General features: G+C 37.1%; 1 protein-coding gene across 1 annotated transcript in view; it reads left to right on the top strand.

Annotated features, from left to right (window-relative positions):
* Positions 1 to 3,198: 3,198 nt before the first annotated feature.
* The window catches only part of OTOGL (otogelin like), a 181,164-nt gene continuing 169,108 nt past the window's right edge, over positions 3,199 to 15,254 (top strand). Inside the window, exons 1-5 of the mRNA XM_017870369.1 lie at positions 3,199 to 3,250; positions 4,602 to 4,641; positions 5,709 to 5,757; positions 11,239 to 11,305; positions 13,426 to 13,524. Of these exons, the coding sequence (XP_017725858.1) occupies positions 3,199 to 3,250; positions 4,602 to 4,641; positions 5,709 to 5,757; positions 11,239 to 11,305; positions 13,426 to 13,524 (307 nt within the window). The remainder of the gene's footprint in view (positions 3,251 to 4,601; positions 4,642 to 5,708; positions 5,758 to 11,238; positions 11,306 to 13,425; positions 13,525 to 15,254) is intronic.

Here is a 15,254-nt window from a genome sequence, read left to right as displayed (position 1 = left end):
TTTGCTTATTTTCATGCAGGCTACCATTTCATGTATCAAGTTCATAATGTAGTTAGTTGAAAAGGACTTGGGATTTTGTTACTGTTCTCTTTGCCATTGTTCATTCTCCTTTTCTAACATTTTTCCTACAATGAGCCTGGATGGAAGAGGAGCAGAGAGAAGACATACACCAAAGCTCTGTCTATAAAATAATAGCAACCGTGAAGCTTCCTCTTACAAATTCTACTATTTTTTTCTTTCTTTATTTTTTGAGACAGGGTCTTGCTCTGTTGCCAGGCTGGAGTGTAGTGGTGTGACCTCAGTTCACTGCAACCTCGACCTTCTGGGCTCAAATGATCCTTCCACCTCAGCCTCCATAGTAGCTGGGACTACAGGAGCATGCTACCATGCCCAGCTAATTGTTGTTGTTGTTGTTGTTGTTGTTGTTGTTTTTGTAGAGGCAGAGTTTCATCATGTTGTCCAGGCTAATCTTAAACTTCTGAACTGAAGTGCAGCCTCCCAAAGTGCTGGGACTACAGGCGTGAGCCACTGTGCCCAGCCAAATTCTACCAGACAAAACAACTTAACAGTTTTTAAATACATATAGTTCAAAACAGAAAAATAGTCATAAAAACATCAAGTAATACAGGCTTGCACTTTTCAACTTTATTCAGTGAAAATGACTGTGATGCTTTCGAATAACAACTTTAAAGTACTATATGAAACTTGAGATGAAAAGTTCAGAGTTACTACATGTTAATTAAGTGCATAAAAATACCAAAGTTTGTATCAGAAGCACATAATTTTCACATGACTTAACATTGCTGCCTAATAACCTTTTTTACTAAGTTCTAATAGTGTTAGAAATAACTATAATTATTATAAAAATGTTTATTTTATTGAACTATAAAATTTAACTTTGGTTTATGCTTGAGATTTTCCATATGGCTGTTATTTTGGATTTTTTTTTTTTTTCTTTGAGATGGAGTTTCACTCTTGTTGCCCAGGCTGGAGTGCAGTGGCGCGATCTCTGCTCACTGCAAGCTCTGCCTCCCGGGTTCAAACGATTCTCCCCCCTCAGCCTCCCAAATAGCTGGGATTGCAGGCATGCACCGCCACACCCGGTTATTTTGTTTTGTATTTTTAGTAGAGACCGGGTTTCTCCATGTTGGTCAGTCTGGTCTCAAACTCCTGACCTCAGGTGATCCGCCTCCCTCGGCCTCCCAAAGTGCTGGGATTACAGGCCTGAGCCACCACACCGAGCCCTGAGTTTTGGAAATTTTTAAGTCAAGCAAAAAAGTCAAACAGTTAGTAGATTAGGAAAAACAATTCTGAAGTTGATTTATAGATTTTCATATTGTAGGTTAAGTTATATTGGAAACTGTGAAGACAAGAGAAACTATTGTAAAATAAGGAGCAGACTTAGTAATGCATATTGGTTATGTACATTTCAACTCTTCAGAAAGAGTCAATAAACATTCTGCATAAACAAAATTGATTCCCTTAATTAAAATATTTTGTTGGGGAAAAGTATTGTCTTCTAAACAGAATTCAACCTTAGCCTTTTAATTTACTTTGTAGTCACATATTCTCAACAATGTAAAATATTTTATAATTTTGCTTGTGGTTGAATAAATATATATTTTGGACTAATATTTAGAATGTAACTATACATAAGTTAATTATGTTAGTCTTATATGATTGTCTAATTCGTTCAAGAGTAATAGACTAGTAACCTTTCAATAAATAATATTAAACACATACTGTACTTCAATTAATTAAACCTATTAATTAAAAATTCAAAATGAGTGTGAATGTGTGTGTACGTGTGTGTGTGCTGGAGGGGGGACAGGCACATAGCTACTTTATAATTTTAGTGAAATTTGTTTGTATTTTCATGCTTAAACTTTTTCCTTTATAGACAAACATCTGTTGGCTCATGGAATTAGCTATTATTTCAGCAATGGAAAGGAATTAAGGTCATCTAGAGCAAGAGTAAATGATTATTGGATTTGGAACACAAACAGGAAACTGTTTGTATAATGAACATCGGACCATGTAACATTAGTTAGGATATCAAGAATACTTAATAGAAAAGACTCAGAAGTCATTGCAGGAGAATTGTCTGGGCACAACAGGATGTTAACAACTGCTGTGCCTTTTTGTTTCATAAAGTACTTCTGTGTGGTTAGACATTCCTTACTACTGCACACTCGTCTGTTAAATGACTTTGATATTAGTGCAGTTAACTCATGGGATCTGCTGTAGAAATGTGCACCCACTATATAAGCATGGTTTTCACTAATGTGTGGGGCTCAGATCTATAAAGTTCATTATGACGTATTAGAGCTCTTTTCTCATGCCAATGTAAGCAGTCAGTCCCTGTTAAAGAAGAGTGCTCCTAGTGCTGAAATAGTAAGTCTGTTGTTTAATTGGATATTTGTCACAGAGGATGGAAAAACAGGGTGTGAAGGGAAGGTTTTCAGGGCTGGGTGAGTTACTTTATTTTCTTTTTAAAGTCAAGTATAGAATATTATTTTTTTAAAAAATTGCTACTTTTGTTGCAGAACGTTTAACAGAAATGTCTGTGGGCCCATGATCATGTCAACTTAAACTATACTGTAATGGGACTTGAAAATATATGCATGTAGTTTTAGTGTACTTTTTAATTCCTAAAGCAGACTTTTAATTCTTAAAGAACATGTAGACATTCTAGGAAAGATGGACAGGGTTTTATTTCACCCTTTTTCAAGGGACAGTAATTATTTTATGAATACAATTATAAAATGCAAAGATTAGATCAACAATTAGGAATAATGGTTATCTCTTATGGCTTCGGGAGATTTCAAGAGGTGTTTCTTTTTATTTTAATGCTGCTGTCTTGAGAAGGTAAAAAGGTTGATATAGGCTAAAAAGGCCTATGATGTGCAGGTGTGGGTGTAACTAATACGGGCTCAGGTAAGAAGCTGCCATGCATCACTAATGAGAGACTCAGCCAAAGGGTTGCCTGCAAGTTCTAAAGCTTCAGATGCTGTATGTAGTTGGAAAGCTTGGAATTCCTTTTTGAATTACTTTATTACATAGCTATATTTATTAGAATTTGAGTACACTGCAACTATGCATACTTCTAAGATGCCATCATAATAAAGACCATCAATTTGGTTACATTTCAGGGAGAAAGGCTACACTGAAATGAACATTGTAAGAAAACTCAATTTAATGATACCTTGGAGTATATTCTTGCTTCATGTACTGCTGTTTTCATTACAAGGTAAGAACTCAGATTAAATGTTTATGTTAATTTATTGTATTTTTGTTTCTCTTACAATTTATACAAATAGTTTTCCCTTATAAACCACTTTGAAGTTATTAGAATGAATTGTACTAAATGATACTCAGATCACCTTTTAAAAAATTCTTAATAATGTAGATATTTTGGACCTTTTAGTTTTCATTTTTTGAGTCTTTGCAAAATGGCTAGTTAAAATCATGCTCTTTATTATGATATGCAATTGTATTAGAACCTTTCGTTTTCAATTTCTTGAATCTTTTTTAAATGGTTAAAAATCACCGCTTTTATCATGATATGCAATTGGTATTAGAGAAGCTCTAACTTTTCTTCTAAATTATGATTTAAAATAATTGTCTATTTACATTTAAACATTTGAAATTTTATAATAAACTAGAGCAATTGGAGTACTTAAAACTGTTCTTCCATGCCATCAACCCAAAGAATAGTAAAAAAATGGTTTTAAGAATGACTAACATCTGGGTTAAAAAATTGATTTAATTATTTTTATCACCGTACAATTATCTAATACATTTTCTTGCTATTTGATTTTTTTTTGTATGGAAAGCTTATAAACATACCACAATTAAATGAAATACACACACTTCCATGTGCCTTCACCCGGTTCTATAATATCAAGCATTTTGTGGACTAGTTTTACCCTGTTACACATTTTTTCTTGGGAGTATTTAAATTCATGAAATAACATAATTATATATTTTTAATAGATAAGCACTTTATCATACCTAACAAATGGGGGAAAGGATTCATTTATTTCAGTTGTTGATTTTTATCCCTGTAAAGGTCTGATGCTTGGAGCTTGTAGACAAAAATTGAGAAATTGCCTTAAGTAAGCAAGGACACAGAGGTCAAAAGTGCTATTTTCAGTTTCCAGTTTGTAACTGAAAACCCCGAGGAGAAAAACGATGTCACAGAATCTTGAGAGCTGACGGAGATTTTACAGATAACTTGTCCAACACCATCATTTTATGGTGTGCTTGGTATTTTGGTTTACAGTTGGATATACTAAGTGTAGCACTAGAACTAAAACATTGGATCTCTGATTCCAAGACTAGTGCCTGTTCAATTGCATGGGTGTCCTCTGTTAAATCCATGTAATACTGCCCATATCTTTTTAGCTTATCAGTCATTCAGTGTTCCTCACAAGGAGAATTTTGCTGGTCAAATCCCTCTAAAAAAATGCAAAATAACAGCAAACTTCAATCAGAATTTTAGAATCTTAGGTTTAAAACTGTTCTTTTAAACAACTAGAACATGTAGCCAACATATTTGGATAATTTGTTTTCATTCTTGATATGTTTGTCTCTGGCAGAATATTATTTGTGCATCATCTATTTGATGGGAACATCAAAGTGATATTTTTGTTCTTCGTGTCCTCTAAAACCGTAAAGTTTAATGGGAACAAGCAAACCTCAGCAGGCAACTAGATCTGCCTTTTGAAAAAAATAAAGTTGAAATGTTTTACAAAAAGCATGAAATATACTTTAAAAACATTTCTACAGATAAAAATAATCTAGCTTTCCATTTCCTTATTTATGAAAATATTTCCTTTCCTTTAATTACAAGTATTTTGTTTTCATTTTAATTATGAAGAGGAGTCTTTGGTGACTTGTTGGTTACTAAAAAGATATTACTTTCATTTCAAAGGTTTGTAATTAAAATTATATTCCATAATATTATCCTTTACATTATATTAATATACCATTATTGATAACAAATGTATTATGTTCATTTTAGCAGAGTCACACAGTTTTAATGATAAAATAAAAAATTGTTTTAGCAGTAAATAATGAAAATCATTTTTTGGACTAAACTGATCTGCTTAATAAAAAGCAGAATTCTATTCACCATTTGATTTTTTTAAAATAAAATGTTTATTGATAAATATAACACAAATAACAGAAAACATTATAAAGCAAATATATACCTTAGTGAATTATTAGCCATTTGATTTTGATAAATTGCAATTTGATGTTCTTACTTACATTAATGTTAACTTGCCCTTTATGACATAGCACAGGAGAGAATTAAGTACTATGTTTGAAAAAAGGGAAGGTACAAATACTGACCTCACTAGATTTGCAAAATCATGTGGAGAAAATATTGCAAGGGTTGGTGCTACAATGTTACACTCTTTTGTTTATTTTTCTATCTCAAAGTTCCTTCCTAAAAGTCAGTTTACATCAAAGACTGGAGAAATTTGGGGACACTCCTGAATTTTGTAAAATGAGACAGCACCACCACCCAAATCTAACCCTTCCAGAAAGGGGAGGGAGGACCTTTTAAATGTTAAACCAAGAAAGACCTCTTTGATAAAGTGATGGAAATCAGGAGGAAAACACCAGCTCTCTCTTGGGAAAGGCTTGTTCAGGTTGCCTAGGGGCCTTTGACTATACAAGTTCTTTTTGTTTTCTTCCAGAAACGGGTTTAATGAAAATCGACAGAAAAGAGCTCTTTTAGCAGCACAGGTAGGTTATGCTTCAGGTGGAGAGAGAGGCAGAGAAATAATCCATTCTGTTTTGGACTCTGCTGTCACTTCAACAATGAGACCTTTGTGGAGGGGAATAAAATGCTAAGAGCAAGATAGGAAGGAGGAGGAAGAAGCAAAGTAACCTCTATTGCTTTTCTATGACCATCAAATTCATGCTCAGGTCACATCAACTTGTTTGGAATAAAATACATTTCTTTTTGCTATTCAGTTCAGTTGCCTACTAATAGATTTGAGGCATTTAATCCCATGCACTTGCCAGAAAATTAGAAGTAGTTTAAAAATTAAGCACAATATCAGTTAGGACAATGACAACAGTATAATGTACATGGAAAACGGGGCCGAAAAAGGTGTAAATAATATGAATTAAATACTGCAAAAGGGCATCAGATACATCCTGATGTCCTGACAGAAAGTTTTTATAATGTCTGATGAATCTAAATTGTGGGTATCTCTGAATAGGTAACTTTTTTTTGGAGGGGCAGTGTAGCACTGCATTTGAAGAGACCTTCTTGCTCGGGTGCCTTCATATGAAGGATACTGGATAATTGCAATTTCTTCAAACTGGTTGGAATGCTCACATGGATGGGCTTAAAAATATTTCTCTATAAAAGATGGATGGTAAAATACAGAATCCTAACTTAGCAAAGGCATTTCTTTGAAAAGGAATATGATTTGACTATTTACCTAGCAAATAGCTTAAATCTTCAAGGAAGTCTTTGTTAAATGTTGAATTGCAAATAGTTTTTATTAGCATTTTGTGATAGATGTCTGAATTTGTGTATTTTATAGTGTTAATTGAAGAGAATTAGTAGTTAAATAGAAGACAGATCTGATATGCTGTTGCGTCTGGTTAGAAGACAGAACTGATTTATTCTTATCAAGAGTAGAGACCTTTTTTTTTTGCACCGGTGTTACTGGAAAGGGGTCCTGACACAGATCCCAAGAGACGGTTCTTCGTTCTCATGCAAGAAAGAATTTGGGGCAAGTCCACAGAGTAAAGTGAAAGCAGGTTTATTAAGAAGGTAAAGGAATAAAAGAATGGCTACTCCATAGGCAGAGCAGCAGCATAAGCTGCTTGACTGAGTATACTTGTAGTTATTTCTTAATCATATGCTAAACAAGAGATGAATTATTCATTACTTTTCCAGGAAAGGGACAGGAATTTCGCAGAAATAAGAGTTCCTCTTCCTTTTAGACTATATACAGTAACTTCTGGATGTTGCCAGGGCATTCGTAAACTGTCATGGCGTTGGTGGGAGTGTCTTTTAGCATGTTAATGCATTATAACTAGAGTATAATGAGCAGTGAGGACAACCAGAGGTTACTTTCATTGCCATCTTGGTTTTGGCAGGATTGGGCCGGCTTCTTTACTGCAGGGTCTTTATGACCTGTATCTCGTGATACCAGTCCTGCTGACCTCTTATCTCATCCTGTGACGAAGAATGCCTAACCTCTTGGGAATGCAGCCCAGCAGATCTCAGACTCATTTTACCCAGCCCCTATTCAAGGTGGAACCACTCTGGTTGGAGCGCCTCTCATACCAGAATAGGCAAAGGATTGTCTATGGAATGGAAACACATTTTATTTTCTTAAAAGTGTTTTGTGTACTGATATACTTAAGTGTCAATTGGGGTTATACTGTTGTCCATTTAGACGTTTTCAGGATTTGTATACTTTGCTCCCTTTTAGCAAGAATGAAGAGCAGGATACTTGTACTTCTACTTCCTCAGGCTAGAAAACGTGTCAAAATCATTTATTTTCAGAACAATTTTTAAAAGAAGAGGTTTCAGCAGCGGGCAATGAGGTCATAATCTTGCACTGCACTGTTTAGAATTGGGATTTCATGTGTTACAAGGCCATTCTTATCCATAGATTCACTCTTCTGCTCTAGGAAAACAGAGCATCAATGGGTAGATAAGTGTGCAAGTAATGACTCAGAAATATGTTCGCAATGAGGTGAGCAAGAAAGGGTAGACGCAGACTTCTGTAAATAGTGTATTTGTGTGCTGCAGTGATTTCTCATCTAAAGACTGTATTTCCCTGGGCTTCTGTCTGTCCTGGGGAGGTGTAATCAGGAAGGGGGAAGGATGGGCTGTCCTCTTTTATCAGTCATGTGAATACATGCACCTACTGCCTGGGACTTTTTTGCATTTGCATTACATTCCAAAAATTCCTTTCCTGAAAGCAGGCCCTAAGACATAGACTTAGGTGCAGGCCATTTATTTGGAAGTGTACAAATAAAGGAGAAAGGAAAATGATGTGAAGAAGAGAGAAAATAAAATATGGGGTGCATTAATGAGGAGCTTTCTGCTGTAGGCAGCTGGAGCTCAGTCTTATTGGAGACTTTTTGAACCATATAGAATGTGTCCTAGAATAATTTCTAGGTTGAGGGAAGCCTCTGGAGAGCCTAAAATCTCCAGGAAGGCACTTTTCTATAGTCTTTTCTGCTTGGACTCTGCCGTCAGGCAAAGGCAGAAAGAACCTAGTGCTGAAGTTGGAGGCTTTCAGTGTACACAGAAATCCAGATGAATTCCAAAGTGAATTCAGAGGTGGGCTGAGAGGATGTGGGGAGAGGCATCAACAAAGTCTGCTGCAGTCTTGGCTCTAAACACCCTTGGGAGACAGATTCCCATTTGAACTCTGTCTCTTTTTTCAGTTAAGCTGGTATTTGTTGATGACATACCAAGGACAGTGCTAGAGATAGAAACAAGAATAGCAGTACCTGTTACCTAGAAACTCCATCTGTTATGGAGGTAGGGTGATGAAGAAGTCATTTCTGTGCAACTGGTTCATTGAATCCAAGATAACCTCAATCATTTGCCATTATTTATATGACATAAAAAATAAATATGCTCGAATTATAAATGTAAGATGTCATTCTGACTTCAAATATGTCAATAAATAAACAAAATCTGCATGTCACACCTTAGCCTTGGTGAAATGTATTATGATGTACGGGATGCTGGATAAATAGGATATTGTTGTAGCCAGAAAGGTGGTGTGCTAGGGAGTCATTCTAATTTCCATAAACAAGATGTGGATTGAGTTAGGTTAAAGGATATGGAGCGAAAAACAAATTATATACTTTTATCTTCCTCTAATGTTATCCAATGTTTTCAGTTTTGCCTAATAGTAAAACAGGTAGCATGTTTACAACTCTTTTCCTTTTTTTTGAGACAAAGTTTCACTCTTCTTGCCCAGGCTGGAGTGCAATGGCCTGATCTCGGCTCACTGCAACCTCCGCCTCCTGGGTTCAAGCTATTCTCCTGCCTTAGCCTCCTGAGTACTGGAATTACAGGCACACAACACCAACCCTGGCTAATTTTCTTTATTTTTGGTAGAGGTGGGGTTTCACCATGTTGGTCAGGCTGGTCTCGAACTCCTGACCTCAGGAGATCCACCCACCTCAGCCTCCCAAAGTGCTGGGATTATAGGCGTGAGTCACCGCGCCTGGCCTGCATGTTTACAACTCTTATTATGTGCCTGGCACTATTCTTGGTGTGTCATTCACATCATTTCACTGAATCCTCACAATTCTGTGAGGCAGGTACTTTTATAGACTGGGGAACTGAGGCTGAGCTGGTTGAATAATTTGTTCAAGGCGATAGGCCCTATGAGGTAGAGTAGAAGTCATTATACACTTTTAGTGAGTATCAGAGATGATTGGCTTCCATTAAAGGGATAGACATAAATCATTTTGGAGCCAAAGGAAGAAGGTTTTGGTGTTCAGTAATATCTGGGGCTGTGTCAGATTTAGGCAGCCAGAAGCAATGTGGCTGAAGAGAGAATAAGACTTGCTGTCTTGAAGGAATCGAGGTCATAGACTGTTGTTGCGTCTAACTTAGTTTGAAGGCAGAGGCAAGAACAAAAAGGGGAGATTGAACAGTGAGGATAAAACCTGGGAGTATTGAGAACAGGAGGCAATGAACTTGAGATCATTGTGTGGGGCAAAGAGTTTAGAAAGAAATCTTCAAAGAGTGAGAGAGTGTGTCTTTTATATAGCATGAGCTGACATGATGGCGCACGCCTGCAGTCCCAGCTACTCAGGAGGCTGAGGCAGGAGGATCGTTTGAGTCCAGGAGTTAAGCCCAGCCCAGGAAACTTAGCAAGACCCGTCTCTAAAAAAAAAAAAAAAAAAAAAAAAAAAAAAAAAAAAAAAAAAAAAAAAGATATATCTTGGGTAGATTTTCCTGTTAAAGAAAAAAGTACTGAGATGGAAAATGTCAGAATAAAACTTAACATAAGGGAGACTAGAATCTGCTGAGAAACAACTTTGTTCCTGAAGTCACGTGGCTCATTTTCCCATCCTTCTTATCTTTTTCCCTTCTTCAGTTTTTCTAATATCATCTGGTACTTAATTTGACAATTATTCGGCAAGTTTTGGGTGTGTTTATTCTGGTGAAATATAAGTGCTATTGGAAAGAATGTTGCCCCAGCCCGTACACTCAATTGGTATGGAGTTGGAATAATAATCCACAATCAATTAGTTTTAGTAAGCCACAACTATTTGCTACTAAGCCATATAGATCTTATAAAAACCTTAAAATTTCATCTGAATTGCTTAGATTGATTGACATAAATCTCTTTATTGCTAATTTTCTGTGTGAGGCATTATGTATGTAAGCTTTACGTACATGGCTTTAATTCATTATCCTAACTATACAACGAGGGAAGTGCCATTATTGTTCCCCTTTTACAGATGAGTAAACAGAGGCACTAAGAGGTTAGGAAACTTGCCTAAGGGTAAGTAATTACGGAGTCAGGATTCTAATCCAGCTCCGTTTGATTCAAAATTCATGCTATTTACCACTACTCTGAACTACCTTGGGCTCTATAAAAAGATATATTTAAACGTTCTATGAACTTTAAAGTGTCAGTCAGCTCTTTGGAGCCTGAAGGTAACACACTGGCACCGAAGCAGCAGATGCTTCTGTGGATGTTTTATTTACCAATTGGTGTGCAGGCAAGCAAGACATCACTGTCTGTAGGTCTGTCAACTCCACACATTTTTTTTTTTTCCAAACCTGTCTGCACCTGGAAGTGTCACAGAACTGCTATTTCTGCAGGCAAAGCAGTCAATAATTTCAAAGGTTAGACTACAACCAGGCTCCTTTCATGAGGTTGTGAGGTAGGTGGAGGGATTGGGGGCTGGGGGAAAGAGTGGGTGATGGGAAGGGGAGGGAGGATGGGAAGTGAGAACAGAACAGAGAGCAAAGTAAACGACTTGTCAAAGTCATGTAAGAGGCAAAACCAAGACCTGAATGAGGTGTTCTCACCACAACCTCAGAGGCACCCTTTCTGCCTCGTGGAGATGGTAAGCCTCAATAACCCCAGAAAGTATAAAGTCAGCACTTTATCACTTCTGCATTTGTAGTTATTTTCTAGATGTGCCAATTTGCATGTTTGGCTTGAATTAAATAATTTAACTGTCTTGCATTCTCATTTCTTTCTTTCAAAGTTTGAAGCTACTTCTCCGAGATACTTTTTCCATGATGCTATTAATTGGGGTGAAAGCAAAATAAAAGGTCAGTGTTTATACTTAGGTTTTCGTATTTGCTTTCTCAGAAAATCCCTTTGGGGAATATATTGAATCAAGTATTTATTGTTTCCATAAACCACATGAAGGAAAGTGAGTCAGGATGGTAATAATACTTAGTAATAATTTAAGTTCACTTCTTAGAGAAATTTGAATTGTTTCTGAGAATAACCAGGGCCAAACATTTAGACAAACCTGATAACTGTATGACCTGGGAAGATGTCACTGAATATCAGAAACTATTTTTTTGTGTGAATCAATTACTTGATCCCTATTTTTTGTTACCAATTCCCCATTTCCATTAAGAAGAATGCTGATGGTAGTTTGAAATTTAATTTGAGTGGTAATTATGAAATTGAAATTATCATTGTTGTGTTTAAAATAACAATGATCCTCACCAGTTTTCATTTGATACTTGTTTTCAGGAGAATAAGCAGGACTGTAAATACATTTTTAAAGGAAATGTATTTGTTTATCTAAATATTTAGCATCTCTTCATCAGAAAAATGCAAGACTGTGATCTAAGATAAACTGTAAATATAGATGTGCCCCTAGTGGAAAAAACTGCTTTTAAGTTTATGAAGAACATCATTTTTTTTAAACCTGTATTTATGGACTAAGTTAAAACAGCATATTTTTTCCTCACTTAAGATATACTTGGAGGTTTGTGCATTTTTAAAAGTAAAGAGACATTTTAGATCAATGGATCTTAAGGTGGAGAGGAATCATACGGGTTTTCGAATTCTTGCGTTTGGCAGAACTGTGGTCAAATGATCAATTATATAACTATCTTCTCGGAATTAAGATGTTCTCTCTTCTCCTCATGTGTTAAATTCTTCCTGCTTGAGTTTTGCCAGTTGCCTCTTGTTCTCTCCTTATTAGAGGAAATTTTTTCACTGATTCATTTGCATTTTTAAAACTCACTTAGGAGATGATGGTAAAATTAGGGTTAGAGTTCACAGTTACTTGCTTCCTCTTTTTAACATAATTTGTTGGGACAATTTTATAATTTTTTTTTCCATGAAAGAAATAATATTTTTGGTGACAGTAGTGACTTTGGCTTCTCCTTCATCAAAATTTAAGCATAGGTTTCTTTTTCTTTTTCTTTTATTGGAGACGGTCTTGCTCTGTCGCCCAGGCTGGAGAGCAGTAGCGTGATCTCGACTCACTGCAACTTCTGCCTCCTGGGTTCAAGTGATTCTCCTGCCTCAGCCTCCAGAGTAGCAGGGATTACAGGTGTCCACCACCACGCCTGGCAGCATAGGTTTCAAAGAATGTGTCATTTGTAATTGAGCCTGAGGATTAATATACAAACCTCAAATGAAATGTTTAATCATTCTCTTCAAAAGCAGGAGTCTCCCTTTGAGTTTTGTGCTTTGCCTGATCCCTCAAGTTAATGATAGTCCCGATTCTTTTTGTTGTTGTTGTTGAGACAGAGTCTAGCTCTGTCACCCAGGCTGGAGTGCAATGGCACAATCTCAGCTCACTGCAAACTTCACTGCCTAGGTTCAAGCGATTCTCCTGCCTCAGCCTCCCGAGTAGCTGGGACTACAGGCATGCACCACCACACCTAGCTAATTTTTGTGTTTTTAGTAGAGATGGGGTTTCACCATGTTGGCCAGGCTGGTCTTGAACTCCTGACCTCAAATGATCTGCCTGCCTTGGCTTCCCAGAGTGCTGGGATTATAGGCGTGAGAGACCCTATTCTTTAATAGAGTGTTTGCTCCTGGAAGAGTAGCTGATGGGATGTGCAGCCAGCACCAAACTCCCTCAACAGAATCATCTGCAGCTTGTGTATTTCTGGTTCTCATCATCTGGGACAGAGATTCCTTACATGGGAACTTGACCTTTGATTTGCTTGAAAGGGGCTAACCTTTGCTCTCAGGGTGGTTTGAGATGTGAAAGCCTGCCTTTCTTGCTTCACAGCACACATAATAAAATGAACTAGACAGAGACTTGATGGGTTTAGTTCTTTAGCTTAGCAAGGCAAGAGGCCGAGAGTTCTGTTTTAGTTAATAGTGATTACAATTTGTCCAAGCTGTATCTTGCCATATTATGCTTAAAAGAACAAATGGATGCCAGAAGATAACTTTTTCTTCCCCTCCTCAGGTTCTTGTCCTTATGAATGCCTTAATGGAGCTTTCTGTTCTAAGACTGGAACATGTGACTGTCAAATATTTCAGGCTCTTGGGACAAGATGCCAGATCAGTAAGTTTCAGGGATGCTTATGAGAGAATTATGAGATACCAAGGAAAAAATTAAGGCATAATTTGCTATAATAATGTTCATCCATTGGGAGTCGTATATTAACTAGAGAGCCCACAATTCATTCTCAGTAATTTGATGTAATTTAGAAACAATGTAAAACAAAAGTACATAGGGCCACTATCCCTTCTCATTGAACTCTCTTATTGCTTCAAGTATTTTTTCCACTTTCTATAGTAATAGCCTATTATTATTATTATTATTTGAGACGGAGTCTCACTCTGTCACCCAGGCTGGAGTACAATGGCACGATCTCGGCTCACTGCAACCTCTGCCTCCCGGGTTCAAGTGATTCTCCCACCTCAGCCTCCCGAGTAGCTGGGACTACAGGCAATCGCCATCATGTCCGGCTAATTTTGGTATTTTAGTGGAGATGGAGTTTCACCATGTTGGCCAGGATGGTCTTGAACTCCTGACTTCGGGTGATCCTCTCACCTAGGCCTTCCAAAGTGCTGTAATTACTGGCATGAGCCACTGCACCCAGCCAGTAATAGGCTATTAAAACCAGGTTCTCATTCATCTCTCTTTTGCTTTATAAAACAGATTTTTTTATTTGGAGCCAGTCATTCTTTTGGACCTTTAATTAATTGGACATTTTGTATGTTAAAAAATAGTACTGAGACTTCTTCAAGGGCAGGGCCTTTTTTAAAAAAATTTTTTAAATAAACCTTTTATCCACAGTGTCTAAGAAAGGATTCTATGTCTACCATAATCAATAAATATTCATTTGTTTAATCAATATTCACTGGCATCTAGATCCCAGGCTAGGCATTGGGGATACAACGGTGAATAATACAAACATGTTCCTGTCCTCCTGGAGGTTGCAGTCTAGAGAAGGTGGTAAATACGCAACAGATACACAATAATTAAACTTGTGACAGGTGCTGTAAAGTAAAGTACAAGATGCTATGAAAATATGAAGCAGAGGTGAGGCATACTGTCAGGGAAGACTGCCTGAATAATGATAATTCTGTGTTTTTTCCTGAAAAGGCCACAGTTGTCCAAGGCTAATACATTTAGGTGGGAATCACAAAAATACAAGATGTAAAGAGTCACCCTTATCTTTATGCCCCCCCCCCCCCAGAGTGTATCAAAATGTTTTACACGTATTGAGTGCTCAGTGAATGTTACTGATTTTCATATTATTCTAAAGAGAATAGTTTAGAAAACAAAAATGGAATAGAAGATTATCTACAAGGGTAAGAAAAAAAGGTAGGCATGACAATAGGAGATACAGTTGTATGATTTAAGATAAATACTGCTTGAAATTTGGCCAGTTTGAGGTCATGAATTGTTAAATTCCAGCATACCTTTTTTTTTTTTTTTTTTTCTGGAGACAGAGTCTTAACTGTCACCCAGGCTGGAGTACAGTGGCGCCATCTTGACTCACAGCAACCTTCGCCTCCTGGGTTCAAGGGATTCTTGTGTCTCAGCCTCCTGGGTACCTGGGATTACAGATGCGTGCCCCCTACCTTGCTGGCTAATTTTTTGTATTTTAGTAGAGACAGAGTTTCACCATGTTACCCGGGCTGGTCTCAAACTCTTGAGCTTGGGCAGTCCGCTCACCTTGGCTTCCCAAAGTGCTAGGATTACAGGTGCAAGCCACCACTCCAGCCAAATTCCAGCATACTTTGAATGACTAATGCTCCCCACATCCAGGTCCCAGACACATA

Source organism: Rhinopithecus bieti, unplaced genomic scaffold (genome assembly GCF_001698545.2).
Source record: "Rhinopithecus bieti isolate Rb0 unplaced genomic scaffold, ASM169854v2 scaffold_5153, whole genome shotgun sequence".
In the NCBI taxonomy this organism is placed as follows: Eukaryota; Metazoa; Chordata; class Mammalia; order Primates; family Cercopithecidae; genus Rhinopithecus; species Rhinopithecus bieti.
This window is presented reverse-complemented; position numbering and strand designations above follow the sequence as displayed.